Here is a 23201-nt window from a genome sequence, read left to right on the forward strand (position 1 = left end):
ATAGTGCTTACAATCTAAAGAGAGATGAAGGAGACAAGCACAGAAATAATTATGTTCTGAGTGAGATGACACAATGAGAAACTTGAGGAAGAAAAGATCATTTTCATCAGGGGAGCTCAGGGAAGGCTTAAATGGAGGCACCTGAGTTGTTTCTTGAACAGGATGGCATGAAATAAACCTTCAAGATATCTATTATAGGTAGAAGGGGGTTCATTACACTGGGGACAGAAATAATAAAGTGTGTATACAATTACTATAATACAGTTAGAATATAAAAGCACAATAAAAGATCTCTTTCAGTTTAAGTAGTTAGCTGAACAGCCAAATTAAAAAGGACATCAAATAGCATTATCAAAAGTAGCAGTAGAAGATGGATATTTTAAGAGAAATCAGTAGTGTTTGTTCTGAAGAAGCAGTTTTCATATGACACAAAAGGAAAAATCAGTAGCTATAGGAAGCACATATTACTTTAAATATATGTACTAAAAGAGTGGGTTAGCATAACTGAGTAGGAAACAAATACAATAAAATGGCAAGTTAAACAATATTTGTATGGGGACATTTTAGGGGCATGAAGAAGAGTCTATTTCTTCAAATCCAGAATGAATGCCTAGTCAAAGAAACATAGGTGAGGGCCAGATAATGATTATACCAGAATTGCTACTTTGGTTGCTGAGATGATAATGATGATGGGAACAAGTATTGTGGAGAAGACCAAAAAGCACATGATGATTTTCAATCACATTTGTGCTTAGCTATTCCCTAACCAAGAAGCATTTATTTTATTTTCAATTCTTCCCTACTACAAAAAGTATAGTTACAAATATTTTTGTGTATTTAGGGCCTTTTTCATCACTGCTTTCCTTAGAGTTATGGTCGTAACCACTTTTTTTTTTTTTTTTTTTTTTCTTTCTAGAATGACTGGACCAATTGATAGCTCTACCAAACAGTACAATAGGCAACTAGAGGAATTATAAAAAATAAGTATACTATCTCCTCATATTCTGTCAAATTTGCCAAATTTGATGGTTATGAGACAAAACCTCTAAGCTATGTTGTTTTCCTTATTTTTAGTGAACTGGAATATTTTTTCACATTTGTGGATAATTTACAAATATTCTCAAATATTGAGAACTACTTGTTCATATACTTTGGCCTATTTATTGAGGAATGACTTTTTCTTATGTAGTTCTTCTAGCTGACTATATTTTGAATAATAGGCCATTATTAGAGCCATATTCAATAATACAAAGATTTTTTTCCAGTTTTTTCTTATAATTGTATTAATTTTGTTCATGAAAAATCTTTTTAACTTCATGCCATCAAAACAGTTTATTTTTATAATCATCTCCATCCATTATTTGGTAAAGAATTCATTCCCTAGCCATAGCGATTAAAAGTTATTTGATTTGGTTCTCCTAAAATTTTCTAAAGTACTATCTTTAGCAATCAGGTTAAATTTCCATCCATTTTGAATCTACTTTGGCATACTGTATTAAGTGTTTCAAAGCTATATTTGGGCAGTTTACTTTCCAATTTTCCTCAGTAATTCCCAGTAATTCCTCAATAACTGTTAATCTGCTTATATTTTAGATTTTACCCCCCTTTTTAAAAAATTATAGCTTTTTATTTAAAAACATATGCATGGGTAATTTTTCAACACTGACTCTTGCAAAACCTTCTGTTCCAAATTCTCCCCTCTTTCCCCCCACTTCTTCCCCTAGATGGCAGGTATTCTATTACGTCTTAAAATATATGTTAAATCCAATATATGTATACACATTCATACAGTTATCTTGCTGCACAAGAAAAATTGGATCAAGAAAGGAAAAAAAAAACCTGAGAAGGAAAACAAAACTGTAAGCAAACAAAACAATAGAAAGGGTAAAAATGCTATGTTGTGGTCCACACTCAGTTTCCACAGTCCTCTCTCTGGGTGTAGATGGTTTTCTTCATTACTGAATAATTGGAACTTCTGAATCAATTCATCGTTGAAAAGAGCCACATCCATCAGAACTGATCAGCGTATAATCTTGTTGTTGCCATGTATAATGATCTCCTGTTTCTGCTTGTTTCACTTAGCATCAGTTCATGGAAGTCTCATCAGGTCTCTCTGAAATCATCCTATTGGTCATTTTTTATAGAACAATAATATTCCATAAGATTCATATGCCATAATTTGTTCAGCCATTCTCCAATTGATGAGCATCCACTCAGTTTCCAGTTTCTAGCTACTATGAAAAGAGCTGCCACAAATATTTTTGCACATGTGGATCCCTTTCCCTCCTTTAAGATCTCTTTGGATATAAGCCCAGTAGTAACACTGCTGGATCAAAGGGTATGTACAGTTTGATAGCTTTTTGAGCATAGTTCCAAATCGCTCTCCAGAATGGTTGGCTTCATTCACAGTTCCACCAATAATGTATCAGTGTCCCAGTTTTCTGACATCCCCTCCAATAGTCATCATTATCTTTTCCTGTCCTCTCAGCCAATCTGAGAGATATGTAGTGGTGTCTCAGAGTTGTCCTAATTTGCATTTCCTGATCAATAGTGATTTGGAGCACCTTTTCACATGATTAGAAATAGTTTACATTATCCTATTTTTAAAAGTGAAAATAAACTACTAATTTTAGCAATTCAGTGGCAATGAAAACTTGTATCTCCAGTGAAGGAACAAACAAGAACATGGTTGGTTAAAAGCAAAAAAGCAAGAGCAAGAAGAAACACTCACTTGGCCTAGCATCCTTGCAAGTTATCATGTGAAGCTTTTCTTTTAAACATTTGGGGCTTTTACTTTCTCTATTCTCATTCTTTGTAAACTCATAACAATTGGCTTCCATTGTCAGCACTCAAATAACAATTCCCTCTATTCTAAGTTACCCCATGATTCCTTAGTTGCAAATCTGATGGTTCTTTCTCAGTCCTAATCCTTCTTGATTGTTCTGGAACACCAAACACAGTTTTTTTTTTTTTTTTTAATTTTTGTTTTCACGAGTTATATATATATATATATAAATATATATAAACACATTATTTTTGGGTTATACATGTACATTCAGTTTTTTCCATATTATGAATTATGTTGTAAATTAAAATAAATAAATAAAACTAAATAAAAAAAATTGTTGTAAAAGAAAAAATAAGAACAAAAGGGACAAGCCATGATAGAAAAAAAAACAGAAAAGAAAAAGAAAAAAAGTGAACATAGCATATGTTGATTTATATTCAGTCACTGTGGTTCTCTTTCTGGATGCAAATGACGTTTTCCTTCTAAAGTTTTTTGGGACTGCCTTGGATCACTAAACTGTTGAGAACCAAGTCTCAACATAGCTGATCATCGCACAATCTGGGTTTTACTGTGTAAAATTTTTCCTGATTCTGCTTGTTTCGTTCAGCATCCATTCAAGTGAATTTTTCCAGGCCTTTCTCAAATCAGCCTATTCATCATTTTTTAGAACAATAATATTCCATTACTTTCTATACCATAATTTATTCAGTCATTCCCCAATTCATGGACATTTACTCATTTTTCAAATTCTTTGCCACCACAAAAAGAGCTGTTACATCCTCCTTTATGATTTTCTTGAGATAAAGACCCAGTAGTGGCACTGCTGGATCACAGCTTTAAAGGCCTGTTGAACATAGTTCCAAATTACTCTCCAGAATGGTTGGATCACTTTATAATGCTAACAGCAATGCACTAGTTTTCCCACATCCTCTCCAATATTTATCATTATCTTTTCCTGTCATCTTAGTCAACCTGGAAGGTGTGAGGTGATACTTCAGTCATTTTAAATTGCATTTTTCTAATCAATGGTGATTTAGAACATTTTTTCATATGGCTATAGATAGCTTTAATTTCTTCATCTGAAAATTGTCTGTTCATATCCTTTAATCCTTTATCAATTGGGGAATGACTTATATTCTTATAAATTTGATTCAGTTTTTTACATTTTTTAGAAATAAGGTCTTTATTAGAAACAGTGGCTGTAAAAATTTTTCCCAGCTTCCCTTCTAATCTTGATTGAATTGGTTTTGTTTGTACAAAATTTTAAAAATTTAATGTGATGAATGTAAAGTAATCCATTTTATATTTTATGTTTTCTAGTTCTTCTTTGGCTAAAATTCCTCAGGACTCCAAAGATCTGATAGGTAAACTACCCATTGTTTTCCTAATCTGCTTATAGTATTACCTTTTATGCCTAAATCACCTAGTCACTTTGACCTTATTTTAGTATGGGGTATGAGATATAGGTCTATACCATGTTTCTGATATATTATTTTCCAGTTTTCCCAGAAATTTTTGTCAGTGAGTTCTTATCCCTGTAACTGGAGTTTTGGGGTTTATCAAACAGTAGATTACTCTAATCACTGACTGCTGTGTCATGTGTATCGTTAGATTCCTATTCCACTGACCCACCACTCTGTTTTTTAGCCAGTGACAAACTGTTTTGTTGATTACTAGTTTCTAGTAAGAGTTTTAGATCTGGTACCACTAGGCCACTGTCCTTTGTATTTTTTTTTTTTTAATTAATTCCCTTGATAGTCTCGATCTTTTGTTCTTTCAGATGAATTATTTTCTTTTAGCTCTATAAATATTTTTTGGCAGTTTGATTGGTATGGCACTGAATAGACTAATTTAGATAGAATTGCCATTTTTAATATATTAGCTTAGTCAACCCATAAGCAACTGATATTTTTCCAATTGTTTAAATCTGACTTTAGTTGTGTAAAACGTGTTTTGTAATTATGTTCACATCATAGTCCCTGGGTTTGTCTTGGCAGGTAGATATCCAAATATCTTGTACTGTCTACATTTATTTTAAATAGAATTTCTCTTTTTTCTCTTTCTGCTGGGCTTCATTAGTAACATATACAAATGTTGATGATTCCTGTGGATTTATTTTATATCCTTCAACTTTACTAACGCTGGTAATTGTTTCATGCAGGTTTTTGGAGGATTTGCTAGGATTCTCTAATTATACCATCATATCATCTGCAAAGAGTGATAGTTTTATTTCCTCATTGCCTACTCTAACTACTTTTTTTTTTTTCATAGTTAAAGCCAACATTTCAAGTACAATATTGAATCACCAATAGTGGTGATAATGGGCATCTTTGTTTCACTCCTTATCTTACTGGTAATACATCTAGCTTTTCCCCATTACAAATAATGCTTGCTGATGTTTTTAGATAGATGCTGCTTATCATTTAAGGAAAATTCCTTTGTACTTGAGCATATAGTTGGGCAAAATAGCTCCAAATTATTGCTTTAATTTCTTCTTTGTTGGTGGTCATTTTTCATTTTTTATCCTAACTTGTGTTCTTTCCCCTTTTCCTTTTTCTAATCAAATTAACCAAAGGTTTATTTTTTTTCATAAAACAAACTCTTAGTTTTATTAATTAGTTTAGTACTTTCCCCCCTATTTTATTAATCTCTTCTTTTATTTTAAGAATTTCTAATGTGGCATGAGGGTTTTAAATTTTTTCTAGCTTTTTTTAGTTGCACACCTAATTTTGAGCTCCTCTTTTATTTTATTCATGTAATTATTTAAAGATATAAAATTTTCCTTAAGAACTTGTTTTAGCTGCATTCCATAGGTTTTGATATGCTGTCTCATTATCATTAATTCTCTTGAATAAAATTGATTGTTTCTATGATTTGATGTTTGATCACTCATTCTTTAGAATTAGATTAATTTCCAATTGATTTTTAGTTTATCTTTTCCTAACCCTTGAATATAATTTTTATTGCATTGTGATCTGAAAAAGAAGCATTTACTATTTCTGCCTTTCTGCATTTGATTGTGAAGTTTTTATGTCCTGAATCTGAGGTCAATTTCTGGGTAAGTGCCATATATTGCTGAGAAAAAGGTATATTCCTTTGTATCCCTATTCAGTTTTCTCCAGCGATCTATGTATCTAAGTTTTCTAAGAATCTATTAATCTCCCCAGTTTCTTTCTTATTTATTTTATGATTAGATTTATGTAATTCTGAAAAGGGGAGGTTGAGGTCCCTCCTTAGTATAGTTTTGTTATTTATTTCTTCCTGTAACTAGCTTAATTTCTTTTCTAAGAATTTGGATGATGCACCAATTGGTACCACTTCATTGCCTCTGATACCTTTTAAAAAAAATGCAGTTTATTTCCTTATTATCTTTTAATTAGATATCCTTTTTACTTTTGCTTTGTGTGGGATCAGAATTGCTACCCCTGCTTTTTTTTTTTTGCTTCAGCTGAGACATAATAAATTCTGCTCCAACCTTTTATTCTTACATTATATGTATATCTGTTTCAAATGTTTCTTGTAAACAACATACTGTAAAATATTGGTTTTCAATCTACTCTGCTATCTGCTTCCATTTTATGGGACAGTTCACCCCATTCACAATCAGTTATGATTACCAGTTGTATATTTCCCTCCATCCTATTTTCTCCCCTCTATATACTCTTTTTTTCTCTCTACCCTGTTGCTCCTTATGTTTTGTTTCTAACGCCTCCTCCAATTTGCTCTCCTTCTATCACTCCTCCTCTCTTCTCTTACTTCTTTCTCTCCCTTCTATCCAGCTTCTCCCTTTTCTTTTCTCTTTCTCCTCCTATTTCCCTATAGGGTAAGATAAATTTCTATGCCCAAGTGAGTGAATATTATTCCCTCTTTGAAATTAAAAACTGATGAAATTAAGCTTCAGATAATGCTCATTCTCTTCCTTCTTTCCCTCTGGTGTATAGGCCTTTTGTGCCTCTTTATGTGATCTAATTTATTCTATTTTACACTCCCCTTTCCTCTTTTCTCAATATAATCCTTTTTTCCTATAATCATCTTTTTCTTTAATATCACCATATCAGAGTCAATTTATACCCACACTTTCTATATATGCTCCTTCTAACTGCCTTAATAAAAGATATAATCCTCAAGAGTTAGAAGTATCATTGTCCCATCTAGGAATATAAACAGTTTAACCTTAAAATAATATTTGTTTGTTTTCTTTCCTGTTAACATTTTTATGAGTCCTGTATTTGTAGATCAAATTTTCTTGTTTAGTTCTGGTCCTTTCAAAGGAACGTTTGAAATTTCTCCTACTTCATTCAAGATCCATCTCTTCCCCTGAAAGATAATGCTCAGTCTTGCAGGGTAGTTGATTCTTGGTTGTAATTCCAGGTCCTTTGCCTTTTGGAATATGGTATTCCAAGCTCTCTAATCCTTTATGATAGAAGCTACCAGATCCTGGATAATCCTGACTGTGGCTCCTTGACACTTGCATTGTTTTTACCTGGCATTTTGCAGTATTTTTTCCTTAAGAGTATAGTTCTGAAATTTTGCAACAATGTTTCTTGGGGTTTTCCTTGTGGGATTTCTTTTTTGGAAGGATAGATTATATTCTTTTAATGGTTATTTTACCTTTGGTTCTAGTCAGGATAATTTTTCTTATTGCTCTCTTGAAGAATGCTATCCGGGCTCTTTTTTTGGTCATTGTCTTCAGGTAGACCAATAATTTTTAACTTGTCTCTCCTGGATCTATTTAACAGGTTGGCTATTTTTCCAATGAGGCATTTTATATTTTCTTCTATTTTTTCATTCTTTTTAGTTTGATTTTTGATGTCTCATAGTTCATTAGCTATCATTTGCTTGGTTCTAGTTTTTAATATATATTCTTCAGTTAACCTTTGTATTTCTTTTCTCATTTGATTAATTCTACTTTTCAAGGTACTGTTTTCTTCAGTGTATTTTTTCATGGAATTGTTTTCTTCAGTCAATTTTTGTCCTTCCTTTTCTAAGATGTTGACTCTGTCTTGCATATCTGATTTTGTTTCCCAATTTTTCTTCTACCTCTCTTATTTGCCTTTTAAAATTCTTTAAGAGTGCTTCTAAGAAGCCTCTTTGGACTTGAGACCAATTTATATCACTCTTTGAGATTTACTCTGTGGGTATTTTGTCTTTGTCTGAGTTGGTGGTTTGGGCTTCCCTGTCACCATAGTAACTTTTTCTGGATAAGGTTCTTTTTGTTTCTTGCTCATTTTCTTTTTTTTTCCCCTATTTTTTGACTTTTAAGGTTGGGCTTTGCTCGTGGGGCACAGGGGATGCTGTCCCATAGAGCTATACAGCTCTGAATCTTGGCTTTGAGCACAGGGCCCCCTTGCATTTAATGTCTTGCTCACAGCAGGGAGTAGCCCTAACCTGCTCTCTCCAGCCTGAGAGTCTGGTTTTCCAGCCTGGCAATTTGTTTTCTGTACTGAGGCTGGAGGCTGCCCCACTGGTCTGCTCTACTACTAAGCCAGAACTGAGGGTCTTCAGTGCTGATTTGCTGTGATTAAGACCCTCTCACCAGTTTCCCAAACTCTGTCTGAGCTGGGCTGAACACCCTTTTCACCCTAATGAGGCTAACCTTTCTAGAAGCTTTTCCAGTCTGTCTTTAGCTGGAGAATGGTTTCATTCCATCAGACACTGTTTAGAGGCTTGGTTTCATATGGCACTTGAGGGAAACTGCTTGAGCACCTTCCCGACTTCACTCCCATTTTGGCTCTGCCCTGGAGCTCCCCAGATCTTGCTCAGAGTTATCTCTTCTTGGCTATTTTTTCCTCTCTTAGTCTCTGTGATTCTGTCCTCTGGTGATTTTCTTCCTACCTATCTATCAAGTTCCCTTCCTTTTCTTCTCAGAAGGCAGAATTAGCATCTGTTACTTTCAATTAGGTAGGGAAGGAAGGGAAGGCAAGGAAGGCAGCCTTCCTTAGGAGTCCCTCACTGAGGGCTGCAGAATGCCTTTTTAGGTTACTTTCTCCCCCATCTCAGGTTACTCAAATGTCTACTGGTTGCAGCATACCTGAGAGGCAGGCCCAAGGCTGGCTGGACTAGCAGAGAATGCTATAATGAGTCCCAGGCACAGACTTACAAGCCAGATAATGTTTCTTCTTTGGGAGTATGGAAGTATGCTGAATGATAGTTTTAAGAATTCCAGTTCTCATGTATTAATTCACAAGGATTTTATCTCGCTGTGCTTTTCTTTTATTTGTTCTGTAGACTCAGCTGCAATTGCTCTATCTCTATAGCACAATAGCTTTTTGGGAAGGTCTGTGGAAAATGACTAATTTGATTTTCTTCCTGGTCATAGAACCAGAAATACAAAATGGGACTTTTATGAAACATTCTAACTTTACCATTTAAAAACTGAAGCTGATAATTTACACTAAGAATTCAAGTAGGTAAGTGTGAAAGACTTTTACTTACGAGCTTCATATGTGATTCCACTTGCTTCTGCACTCCAATTACTCCAGAATCCCCTACCATCTTTGTTCATACAACGAATTGAAAACATATATTCTGTAAAAGGTTTGAGCTCCTGAACAGTAAATGAATTTCGGGTTGAAGCTGTGTCTTCAGGAGGAATCTAAAAAGAAACACAGTTATTTTAATAAAGGATTTTAAAATTACATAATATTACACATCAGAATATATTGCACCAAGATAATAGAAAATGAGTTGTCTCAAAAACTGTGTCCATGTGGAGGAGCCAAGAAGTGAACTTAGGTGCTCTAAGTCCAGCATTCTTAACACAACCTCTTAATCAACAGGGCTATTTTCTTTGAATATTATGAAGCACAAATCTAATAAAATGTTATGACTTTCACACATTGTAGTCAAAGAGATGAATACAACTGCACTAATGAGGACAACAAACTAGGAATTTGAGTCCTCTTTGAACCAATTCAGTATATATGAAGAAAAATCAAAAGCCGAAAAATCTCTAAAAATTCTGTTTCAAAATTAAGCCACAAGGTTTGCCAATCAAAGCAGTAATCTCACAAAATCCATGATGTCTTCCACTTGTGGTGGGAAGGAGATAACTCTGTGCTATTTGCTGTCACAGTGATAAAATTAACTGGGAAGCTTTTAGGTTATTGATGACTGATGTGTCAGATTCTTTTTTGGCCACAAAAAGTAAAGAAAAGTCCTACTCAAGACTCTCTTTTTTTCCCTCACAGTTCTATATTAATCTCTTCCACTACACTTAGAAGCACTGTTTCTCTTTGTTCTATTCTTCTGGCTTCTTTCCTATTCAAAAAGCCCTTCTTTCCATATTGCTTTTACTTCAAAGTTGTTCTATGCTTTGCTTGCTCTTCTTCATATACCTTCTGAATTTAAGATCCTAGGAGAAAGCAAGGGGTGTTGTTTTTAGTCTTCAGCACAGTCTGTGCTACGTGAAACAATGTTTTTTAGAATGATTATGAATTTTCAATGGGTCTTTAGAAAAGAATATTTTAACAAATAACTTTCAGGTTACCTACATGTGTCCAATTTGAAGCACCTCTGGCACGATACCGAATGTTATATTTCAGTTTCTCAAAAGGCTTAGTAGGGTTGATCCAGGACAGTTTTAAGATACTGGATATTTCCTTAGACTTGGTGACTGATAAATTATGTGGAGGAAGCAGTTTCACTAAAGAACAAAATAAAATCCCAGTAATCACTATTTTTTACTTTCATAATTTACAACAACCTTATTTTTATAGAGCTTACTTTTTTCTATTCCATCCATTTATTATTTCCATATTAATAACAATAAAAGCTTACATTTATATAGAGTTCTGAGGTTTGCAAAGAGCTTTATGAACATTATCTCATTTTTTTCTCACAACTACTCAGAAGTTGGTACTATTATTATTCTCATTTTACAGATAAGGAAATAGAGGCAACAGAAGTTAAGTGACTTGCCCAGTGTCATGAGAGATAAGTGTCTAAAGTCATGATTTTGAACTTGGGTCTTCCTGGAAAAAGGCTTCCAAAGTCATAAAACATTTCAACTAGTTTACTTGATAAATTATGATTTTTACATCAGAAATTAAAATCAAATTATTTCCTAATATTTAAGTTTATAATTACCAAAATCGATGGGATCAAAATTGATACGATCAGATGAAACACTTCCAAGGGCATTTGTAGCTACTACCCATATATCCATATTGACAAAAACCACAACCATCTCAATTGTGCATGAATTATTTACACCAGTTGGTGGAATGCAATCTGCCAGCTGCTGTAGTGGCCTAAATATAAAAGACAGAAACATTAATTAAAAGCAGATTTTTAAGATAAAAGCACTTCAATACAAAAACATACCTGAAAATTAAAACAATTATGATAAACTAATCAACAAAATCACAACTAATAAAAATTTACCCAAAAAGCTCTCCAAAATTAATCTGCATTTAGAAATGAGAAAATACATATATATTATTTTACTTTCTAAAATTTTACTTGATAATACCCTTCTCATTTTTATAAAAAATTAGAGGGTTTTCCTACACACTTACATTAATTTTTTTCCCTAATTCCTGTGCTGAAACATAAAACATATTAAATAAGATCCCTTTAAGCAAGATTAAGGTATATTAGGAGTATAAAAGATCATTAAATTCATTTTGATCATTTTCTAAACCACATTTTGTTCTTGGCTAAGTGGGACAAAAAAACTACATGAAAAGAATATCTCAAATCCTTCTATTGGCTGGGATGGATGGAGGGAAAAAGAAAAAAAGAATTAGCATTCTTTCCTTTATGCCTTCAAAGTTACCTCTTATTTTATTTCTATTTTCTTTCTTCTTTCTTTGAACTTTGGAATTCTTCAACATATCTTATATAAATTTTTTGGGACTTCTTTCTCTGGAATCACAGCTATTAATACCCTAAATCAGAAATGTGGATGCATATGAAATCCTAACTATAAAACCACTGCCACTATGTCTATAATCATAGACTTTTAATCTGAGATCTGTGAACTTAAAATAATTTTTTTTTTGGATAGCTTTATTGCAACATATTTTCAATTTGATTTCTTTTTTGTAATTCTATATATGGTATCTTATACACTTAAAAACATTCTGAGAAAAGATACAGATTTTACTAGACTGATAAAGGGGTCTATCACACACAAAAAAGTTAAGAACCACTGAAATGTCATTTAAACCTCTTTGGGTCTCACTTTCCTGTTTGTAAAAATAGGATGTTGAAATAATGGCTGATAAAATCCCTATCTAGTGCTAAAATTGCACAATTTTTTTCAACTGCTTTTAAAATATGCCCATTTTTCTACAAAGAAAAAAACTTTATTTTGCATTTTTTGTTTAGCTGAAACAATTACTGAAGAAGAGATCCGAAGAGATTTAAAACTGACTTAACTTTAACAGTGAAAGTATCACTGTTTCTTTAGAAAGACAGAGTGTGTGAATCTTTCAAAAATCTCTGGTTGGATAGCTTTGATGGTTACTTCTGTCTATGATCCATTTTATGAAACCTATTTAAAATGCCTTATTAAAAAAATTAGGAAGAAATTCAGTGAGTAAAAATAACATAAGTTGGGCTTCTAACTAATTACATTTTCCAAATAAATTAGAAATGAGCATAGAAACTGAAAAAATATACCTTTACCTGTTTTTCCTGAAATGGAAAAAAAAAAAGAACAAGTTATCTTCATGCATGAAAATACAAAAAAACCCTAAAAATTCAAGGCAAAGTCTATTTAAATTTTCATGTTGACATTATTGCTCCCTAACAATAACAAAAAACCCCCAAATTTTCTATCAGAATTTTTTTACATAGCTAACATCCCAATCATTTCACAAAGCGACTTACCATTTTGACTTTAAAACATATGTTGTATCCAAATGTGTTTCCCTTCCAGGATCCCACTGGCATTTCATATTACTTTGACCATTCACAATGCAACTCAATTCTTTTGGTTTCTCTGGAAGAACTACATAAAAAATAGCATTAAGACAAATGCTTCATTGAACACTGAATTAAGTACTGACATTTTCACCTGAATTGCTTAAATTAGAAAAGTTATATTCAAAGAAAGGTTGTGGCAAAAGTTAACAACAAAGAAAGAATTATGATTATAAAGTTGTATTTTTAAAGGATCAGACTTCTCAGTATAATTTCACTTACTATAGTTTATTTCTTAATGTATTTCAACATAACTTTCATTTCTAATTAAGGGCTAAAGAGTAGGAATAACATGAACAGGATTTATTTTATACATCAGTATCAGTCTTTATTTTTTAAAGTTAAAATAAACTGTAATTATTTAGTAATTTAGTGGCAATGTTGACTTGTATCATTAGTAAAAGAAAAAATCAAACGGTAAAATAGTTAAAAGTAAAAGATCAAGAGGAAAAGAAATAGCTGCAGTTGGGAAAGTGTTAAAAGGCTACCATAACCCACAAATCTTATCATTAAGTTCAGGGATGCTATGCCTGATTATGTTTATTTGAATGAACCTGAAGTACTTCTTCAAACACTTTATGGAAACACTTATGCACCAAGATAAATATATAAATATATAAATACATATTGGATTTAACATATATTTTAACATATTTAACATGTAGTGGACTCCTGCCATCTAGGGAAGGAGGTGGGGAGAAGGGGAAAATTTGGAACAAAAAGTTTTGCAAGAGTCAATGTTGAAAAATTATCAATGCATGTTTTGTAAATACAAAGTTTTAATAAAAAAAGTTTGGGCTCTAGAAATCAAGAAAACAATAACTCAAATCCTGATTTGTAAAGTTTGCCAGTTTTTAGGTGTAAATGGTCACACTTAAAATTGAATTATAATTGGCTCTCCTGAACTAATCTAATTCCAGCAGACCTCTATGATCTTGTTACTTAATAGTTATGGATTCATAAGTCACTTTCTTCTTGTGTCTATGTGTCGGCTACAAAATAAGATCTTTAAAATCCTCTATTTCTAAGTTATGACAACATCTGTTGGACAACATAGCAATGATACCTCATTTTGGCAGAGGGGCGATTCTAGATTCTCAAAAGTTGAAGTCAGATACTGGCAGTTATTACCAAGCCAAAAAGGTTTCTGATATGGACCCATTTGTGGGCTGCTTGTCCATGCTATGAAGACAGACTGCTACCTTGGTTCTCATCACCCATATGTATGATTTGATACTTGGCCTGCACCTGCTGCTGCCTGGCACAATTTACTAAAGACTGTATTTACCAGCATAGTCTTGAAAAACTCAGCCATCTCTGTATCATGAGAAGGAAGAAGGTTTCAGTGGTTAATATTCACCAAAAAAAAAAAAAGGAAAAAAATTAGCATTAATAAAATTAGTTAAGTCTTAAAAGATATAGGTATACTTACAGCCTACGTTGATTTGGATTCCATAAACAGTCTGTTCAATCTGTCCATATTGTAAAATGTTGCATGTTAGTAGAATACTTAATGAAGATACATCTTTTATTGTAACACTGGCAGCTGTACTATTTATGACAGTGTAGTGTTCTTTAGGAACATAGTTGTTTTTTATTTTCCAGAGAATATGACTAGCATTAAAGTGGTGCTCCTTTGCACAATCTTCATATAAAACACAAGTCGCTGTGAAAGTAGTATTAAATGCTATAACTGGAGATTCTGGTTCTATGCGACCACATAGTTTTATAATTTCACCTAAAAGGAAACAAAATAGAATATATTATGAACCAAACATTCTGTAGAAAATAATAATATAATTTTCAGTTTGAGGAAAACCTTTCTATATGTATGAAATAGGGCAGGCTCAATAATGATGACCAGTACTAGGACAACTTGCTTTGATCATTAGATCCAATAATTGAATATTCCTTGTTTTGTTGTCCTAAGTATCTTGTCCTTATTTTTCTTGGGAGTCTTCTCAGGGAGAGAACCTTATGTATGTATTTGTTTCTTAAAACCACCATTATCCAAATAACCACTAATTATCCTTTCTCTCACATAGCTCCTATGTATCCATTCTCCTTAACCAGATGTTCCACACAGGATCTCTATTCAGCATTAGTAAAAGCTTGTAGAGGGCTGGGCCCAAAGCTAAGTGCTCTCTGAGGTGAATGTTAGATTCATCTTAACCTAAACAGAAGGGCCTCTGTTCTGAGGACTAAGTTAGGAGGTCATCTCTAAGTAACATGATCTCCACTCTCCCTTCCTTTTACTATTTTGAAACAAGCTCTTCAATTAGAATGAAAAGAATGTTCACTAGGCTGAAGGGAGATATGAGATCACCTTGGCTGGGCTGCTCCTAAGACAACTTGGCTGCTCAACTCTTCCCTGGCTTCTCTAAGAGAAGGGGCTGCATCAATCAATCAAGAAGTAACCACCTATGATGTGCCATGCATTGTGTCATTCCCTTTACAATTTGGGGCCACCATCACTATTAGATGTTACTCCTGACTATTATTGCTACTCAGTACATGCCCTATAATGTTGGATTTAATTTCTTAAGCTTTCTTATCATAAGCTAAGGCAAATTAAAGCTAAACACTTTGTCTTACTGAGGAGCCTCAGTAGGAGGCACTTTGACTGAAAAAAGAAACTTCCTACTGTAGTACTATAGTCAGGCTCACCAGCCCTATCTTTACTCCTTTTAACCATTCCTGACATCAAGAAATGTGTTTTAAAAAAAAAAAAGTTGAAGAAGATATTCAGGACTGAAAGAAGATTATGGATTAGTTACATTAAAAAGGATGAGACCGATACACATTCTGTAACTTCAGGGTTACAAGGTATTAACACAAGAGTAACTTTAAGAATAGGGTGGATCCTTTATGGAAGACATAAAATATAAGTAAAAACTGTATGGGATGAAAAGTCCTTGAGGAGTTGAGGTTGCAAACTGAGAAAGTGGAGGGGAACATGGATGAAATAATGTATTTGTATAACAAAGTATCTTAATAGATGATTAAATGAGCTAAAATCTATAAAGCCTTTAGCATAGTGTTTGGCACAGTTTGAGTTATATAAATGCTAGCTATTATTATGGGGCAGCCACACAGGACCTAGAGTTAGGAAGACCTGAATTCAAGTTAGCTCCTTAGACACTTAGTAGCTACGTGACCCTGGACATGTCATTTAGTCTCTTTTTGCCTCAGTTTCATCTGTAAAATGGGGATAATAATAACACCAACCTCACATGGTTGTTGTGAGGATCAAATGAGGTAATATTTATAAAAGCACTTAGCACAGTACCTGACACACAGTAAGTATGTTATATAAATCTTAACTATTATTATTATTATTATTATTATAGATGTTATCCAGTGTTCTTGGGCTCCTTTAGGTCTTATTCCCCTAAGGATATATATAGATTACTTCTTTGGGAAGCAGGTATCCAAAATGGACTGAAATATTTTTCTTTATGTACCAGCCATATGCTGAGTCTAGGGAAAATGTCTTTTTCAATGTCACTAGATTTCACCTTTAGTTTGATTATAATCACAATCCTGTTCCTTAACAGAGTAAGACTTACTCTATCTATGAAATGTTCAGTTTCTTCTCACTTGTGTTCCGCTTCATTAGCTGTGAACATAACCCTATCTATAGACTCGAGACTTTCTCTCCTGAGACAACTTTACTGTTCTTCTCCCTACTTAGGCAGCTATATGCCAGCAGATATGTAACTACTAGAGGCTTTTCTTTTTCTTTTTCAATTACCCTTGCCATTATTTCTTTGCTTAACATTTCAAAGCCCAGAGAGTATATTTGCAATAGTCATTATTAACAGAAAAGTATATGCTTTTTATCATTATTATTATTATTCTAGAAATAGTGACCAATTCACACTAACAAGGATTGGAAGTCTCTTTCATGGTAAATGGTTCCAGAAGCACATATAAGATACACATTTAGAATTTTAGAACTGAAATGCTTTAAAAAAAAAAAAAAAAACACTGCATATTAGAAGCAGAACATATTAAAATGACAAGCTGATATCAGAAGATAATAGAAGCATAAAACAAAGAGAACTATAAAACCACAAAAATTTGGAACTATTTGGTATATAGCTATTCAGGGAATCATTGTATAACTTTGTTCATGATGACATTATGTCATCAAAAAATTTTAAGTTATAATTTATGAAGGGAAGGAAGTATATACTATTTCCACTGAAATAACTGCAATTTTAAAAAATTTTGGAATTTAAAGGAGTAGGCTTCCATTATCTTAAAATTTATTCATGTGGAATAACTCATTTTGAATAAGAAGGGCTCTTCATCCTCAAGTCAATTTTAACTTTTTTTTTTTAAACTGAGTATCTTTTTCCCCCTTTAATCCTCTTTCCCATTCTTATTAAGTTAAGAGTAACTGAGACCTCATATAACTTTGAACACTTCTACCTTAACAACCATTCCCTCTGGCCTGGTCAATCAGTCTCTATTCCTCAGATATATTAACTACCAATGTTTCTGGGGAGGCATACTACTATCAATCACAATGGTACCAATCAGAAGTTCCTAAACCACAAATAAAAAGCTGGGTGTGTTTTTAATTTTCTAACTCTTTCCTTTCTTTTGCTCCTAACCATTGCTCTACTTGACACCTTCCTTTTTTCCCTTTTTCATCTTTTCTTCTTTTTTCCCTATTTAGGGTCATCACAAACTGTTGATTGCTTTAGATCTATAAAGGTGTAGATCCCTGCTTTGCAGGGTCAATATGACTCCTAATACAAAGGCATTCTTTCCTCTGTGTTCAGCAACAATTTCAGTTCTTCTACACAGAAACATAAAAATAAAGTGAGATTTTTCCTACTAATACTCAGCAAAATAATTCTTAAATTTCAGATAAATATTCAGTAAGATATCTGGACAATGATTTAGTTTTTATGATACAAACCCATTAAGCAAATCTATTAAGATATGTAAAAGTTGTCAAAGAACGTCCTTTTCATTGGTAACTGCCACTAAAAATGGTCATTAATAAAGCACTTTATTAATATTGCCTGAATTTGGCTAAGCTGAAGTACTACTTACTATGTAAAATGATTCCTGATTTTTTAACTGATAGGGTCCTTTCCCTCTCGAAATTATTATATTTTAAATTTACTTATTATTTATTGTAGTATTCCTAGTAATGTCAACTTCTTGTGGGCAGGGACTATATCATTAGTCAATGTAACCCCAGAGCCTACTAGAGTGCTTTTTGCACATAGAATGTACTTAATTTTGTAAATAAAGTTATCTATACTTAAAAGGCAATACTATAATCATAACGCCCTGAAGATTGGCTATAACAATTAATTGCACAATGTTTTTAAACTATGATTCTTACCTTCCACTGAATCAATGGTGAGGAAAATAAACAAAGTTGCCACTATCCAAGTCCATCTAGCCAACATTTTGCATAAATTCCTGTAAGAAACATGCAAATGCTATATTAAAATTTCATTTTTATAAGCAGTCATTTTAAAAACAAATTCTACTTTTCTGCTGATAACTACTGTTAAAATAAAATCAAAAACCTCCAACACATGAAAAATGTAAAGCAGAGCGTTAAGGCTTGAAGAATATGTTACTTTTCACCCCATTTCCCACTCCCTTATCCCTAAAGTTATGGCAAAATTATCAAATATTCAGATCACTAGGGTGCTCAAGTAGATACAGCACTGGGCCTGGAGTATGGAAGACTTGAGTTCAAATGTCACTTCAAGATACTTACTAGTGGTGTGACCCTAGACAAATCATTAATCTCTGTTTGCCTCAGTTTCCTCGTCTATAAAATAAAGATAATAATGGCATTAACCTTGCTAGGTTATTGAGAGGATCAAATAAAGTAATATTTATAAAGCATTTAGCACAGTGCCTCATATATAATAGGCACTATATAAAGTCAAATTATTATTATTGTTATTGTTGTTTTTGTTCTAGATTTGCAGAATGAAAACTCTGTGGTTAAGGGGAAAATCAAGGTACACATACATATTTACACACTACATGTAGTACATGAACTTAAAATAAAAAAATTGAGTAAAGAAACTGACACATATATAGGAATTAACTCCATAAAGGTATGCATCTTACATTGAAACATCCTTCTGCCTGATTACTAAATATATGACTTAGTTGGATTAAGTGCTATTACTAGCTTAATCTACTCAATTGAATCTTAAAACAATGAAATATACTATCATAGAAAGTGTATTTGACTTGGCAAAGCTAAAGCTATAGCTCATTCTATTTTAACACTTTAAGATGAGGATGGGGGAGAGGGATTAGAAAATGCTCAACATATCTACAAAAAACAGGTAGTATGAGTTTACCAGGGTACCACAAATTAAACACTATGGTCCTTGTCTCCCATATACACACACAATAGATTGGGTCAAACAATTCAAGGATCCCATAAGATAACTAGAAATAGAACAAAGTAAAAAAAAAAAAATTGAAAAATTTAAAAAAATGATTATGGGATAATGTAAGGTATCTGTATTATAAAAACAATGGATATAGAAAACAAAATGAAAATGCCTAATTTAGGAACTGGGCCTGTCATTCTGAAAAGTAATATAGAACTATGCTATAAAACTCACTAAATTGTTTTTATTCTTTGTCTATCATTACTAGGCTTATATCCCAAAAAGACCAAAGAAAGAAAAGTACCTGAATATGTGTATAAATATATTGATAGCAGTTTTTTTTCCCACAATACCCTTAAACTGGAAATAAGGGGAAGGGGTGTATGCCCACTTACTCGGGAATAGTTAAATATATAATAGCATATAACTGCAATGGATTACTATGGTATAAGAAATTACAAAATCCATTGTTTTCAAGGGAATTGGGAAGACCACTATAAATTAATGCTGAATGAAGTGACCTAACCTAGGAAATTAATTTATATAATACCAACATAAAGAAAAATAACTGTAAAAGACTTTAACATTCTATAATAATGGGTGAGAAAACAGTGAATCTAGAGGACTGATGATGAAATACATTACTCACTTCCTTCCAAGAGGTGACAGACTCAAAATACTGAATGAGACATATTTTTAGATACAAGCAAAGTGGGAATTTATTTTTCTGGACTATAAGTATCTACTTAGGATTTTCATTATCTTTTTTTGTTGTTGTTTAAATGGGAAGAGAAGAATCGAAAGATAAGATAAATACTTGTAAAAATTGATCAATAAATAATTTTTAAAAAACAAATCATTGAATTACCTGAAATCATGATTAGAGAAAAACCTAAACAATAGATTTTAAGAAATTTTAAGGGATAACTGACTAGATCCCTTAGAACCAAAGGCAAAGTGAAAATATAAAGGACACACTTCCTGAAAGGCACTCTAAGCTGAAGAACTTGGAAATATCATAGCCAAAATATAGAACAGCCAGGTCAAGAAAAAATACAGCAAACAGCCAGAAAAGAAAGAGTTCAAGCATTACAAACTTTATTCCCTTGCTAAGCAGGGAGCAAGAATAGCTAACGAAAGCTTTTTTGAATGTAATTCATTTGTAAAACACACTGGAGAACAACAGAAGATTATAAGTAGTATTACCTTTCAAAATAGTAAAAAGTAAGAAGAGAAAATGAATTTACAGAAAGTTTTTCTTAAGAGCCAACTAAGATCATCTTAAAAGCACTTACAGAAGAAAATGGAAGAAGTGGGAAGGAAAAAAGGAGAAAATATATGCTAGCATTTTTGTAGCCACCTAGTTTCATCACTGATGAAAATCGAACACAACTAGACTTCAACAACTCAGAAAATGGTGAATTTCATAAAACGGAAATTTAAGATTGGATGAGCCAAAACAGGTTTTTTCAGAAGAGGTCCTTGCTGAAGGCAAATGGATCTGCAATACATGGATAGGACTGATTCTCAAGACGTGTGGAAAAAAGAGAAGATGCCAGATGATAGAAAAAATCATGGATAAGATTATTACTGCCCCAAAAGGGAATAAATTTAGGTGACAATTTTTTTTATAATATCCATTTTCTCATGTTTATAATATCTTTAAGAATGCTCTTTAGTGAGACAGAGAAACAAAAGGATCCACCCAAACCTAACACTCAATACTAGGCCCTCAAAAATTTTAAGAAACATGCCATATAAAGAAAAAATACAAAAATATAAAAGTAATTTAAAAAATTCCTATAAGCTTACCAACTAGCCTTCACCCTAAACTAAGGGGCTCTGTGATAAGGGTTATAATTAGAAGCTTACATCCTCAAAGGAGGAGGGAATATTTATTTTACCTTTTAAATACCTTAAAATTTTAAGGTTAAGGGAAGAAACAAAGTATAAGAGAAGCCCAGATTTGTATTTCTACCACCCCCACACATGCCCCCAAATAGAAAAAGAATATATTAGGAGTAGAGAGAAAGGAACAAAGAGAAGAAAATTGTTCCAATAGGAAATTGGAGGAGTGAGTATCCCATTGCCTTTATACTTTTTCTATCTATGGCAAGGGACTATTTTTTTAAAAAGAAAACCTAGTTGTAGTAATAAAATTAACAGAAAATAAGGCCCAGACAAAGAGGGTATAAAATAGGAAATGGCATAGATACAAACTATAACTATATAATGCTGGTTAAGAAAGTGGGGGAGCAAAAGGGGATGGGGAGTGGGAAGAAGAATAATTAAAACAGTCAACGATTTGGATTGTTTGATTCTTCTGAACAATACAAATACAGACACTTTGTTCTGATTACACTTCTCAGTATCCCCCAACTTTATTTTTTCTTCTAATAAGGGAGTAGTAAAGTATGAAGGGGAAGAAAACAGGACATGGAAAGAAAAAAAAATTCTAACAATCATAATGATGAATGGGATGAACTCACTCATAAATGGAAGAGAGCCAAGGAATTATAACTTTTGAGTTGGAAGATATCTTTACAGATGAGAAAATAAAGGCTCACAGAGGTTGTGTCTTGTCCAAGATCATGCAGTAAATATAGTAGAGTCGAAACTTAAACCAATTTCTTTTGACTCCAAATCCAGCACCTTTTAGGCTGGACTACAATGTTCAGGAAAAGGATCAGAAAACAAATCCAGTAATTTGTTTGTATGTATACTTAAAAATCTGATTCCTATTGGGCAACAATGTAGATGTAAAATAAAACTTACACCTTAACCAAATTAAAAAAAACAAAAACAAACCAGGAATAAGTAATAAACATTTTAGACAAGAGAAAAATAGTTATGATCAAAAGAAATAAGCTAGGGGTTTACATAATGTTTAAAGGCATCACAGATAATAAAATATCACTATTAAATAAATACACACATTGAATGGCATAGCACCTAAGTACATAAATAGCTAATCACACTATGGGAAAATCAAGATGATAGAACAAGTGTTTAAGCCTTCAACATGCCTCCATCAGGCATAGAGAAATTTAACAAAGATAGACAAGAAAGAAGCTAAGATCTATAGAAACTATTAGAAAAATTAAATGATAGAACTTGAATGGGGATCTTCAGGAATATATATTTTTTAGTATTGCTTTATTTTACAAAAAAACAAACATATGTTGGGAATAAAGAATTCACAGATAAAGAAATGCAGAAATAGTAAATAAATTCTTTATAAACTAGCAAAAATCATATGTAATAATGCATATTTGAAGAGAGGATTTAGAATTAAATTAAGTAATGTAAACCTAAAAAATAACTTGTTTTAAAGAATATATCAGAAACATAAATTACTGTATTAAAGAAGCAATGTAAATGTTGTAGGAGATATATAAACAGGCTGTACAAGATGATTTATATCTTTAAGCATATCATCACAACAAAGAATGAAAAAATTAATTAATTAAACATTTACATAAACAGACTAAGAAAATAACAAATCAATAACTCCCAAACAAGCATAAAAGTAAAAATCCTAAAACTCAGAGGTAAGCGTAGAAAATAAAAAGATAATGATAAAAGTTGTTTTTTTTAAAAAATGCAACAGATAAACAATTAGATTTTTTAAATTATCAAAATAAATAAGAGTTCACAATGTAACAACTAATTTGAAATTACTGTAAATTAAATTTAAAGTAAAGTAAATTATCAGAAACTATTATAGCTAATTATATACTTAAAAACCATCAGTCACGCCAATTGTCTAACGGGAAATTCACTTTACATACCTTCATTTACTTCAAAGTCAACATATTTAAGAAGTTACCAAGAAATCTTTATATGTTTTTCCAAACACTCAAAGATTATTTAGTCCAACAACTATCTGGAACAAGGATCTCTATACTTGCACCCTACACCTCTTTTTCTCCACAGGTTACTATTTAGCTTTTACTAGAACATGTCCAATGAGAAGTTCCACTAGGGGACAGCTTTAATTGTTAAAACTATTCTTTATATCAAAACATTATTTGTTTTTCTCTAACTTCTACCTATTGGTCCTAGCTTTTCCTTCTGGGCCAAATAAAATT

At 32.4% G+C, this 23201-nt stretch overlaps 1 protein-coding gene across 4 annotated transcripts in view; it reads right to left on the reverse strand.

Annotated features, from left to right (window-relative positions):
• IL6ST (interleukin 6 cytokine family signal transducer) overlaps positions 1-23201 on the reverse strand; it is a 46184-nt gene that overhangs the window by 17720 nt on the left and 5263 nt on the right. For 3 of the 4 annotated variants that reach the window (XM_051990863.1, XM_051990855.1, XM_051990850.1), the window contains exons 2-7: positions 18087-18166; positions 14151-14456; positions 12626-12746; positions 10877-11040; positions 10282-10433; positions 9224-9383 (exon numbers count right to left, since the gene is read on the reverse strand). In XM_051990863.1, coding sequence (XP_051846823.1) covers positions 9224-9383; positions 10282-10433; positions 10877-11040; positions 12626-12746; positions 14151-14456; positions 18087-18153 — 970 coding nt within the window. In that variant the 5' untranslated portion in view covers positions 18154-18166. Of the gene's footprint in view, positions 1-9223; positions 9384-10281; positions 10434-10876; positions 11041-11567; positions 12747-14150; positions 14457-18086; positions 18167-23201 lie in introns of those variants that run through there. The other variant, XM_051990870.1, reaches the window with a different exon arrangement.

This window comes from Antechinus flavipes, chromosome 1, assembly GCF_016432865.1.
Source record: "Antechinus flavipes isolate AdamAnt ecotype Samford, QLD, Australia chromosome 1, AdamAnt_v2, whole genome shotgun sequence".
Lineage (NCBI taxonomy): Eukaryota > Metazoa > Chordata > Mammalia > Dasyuromorphia > Dasyuridae > Antechinus > Antechinus flavipes.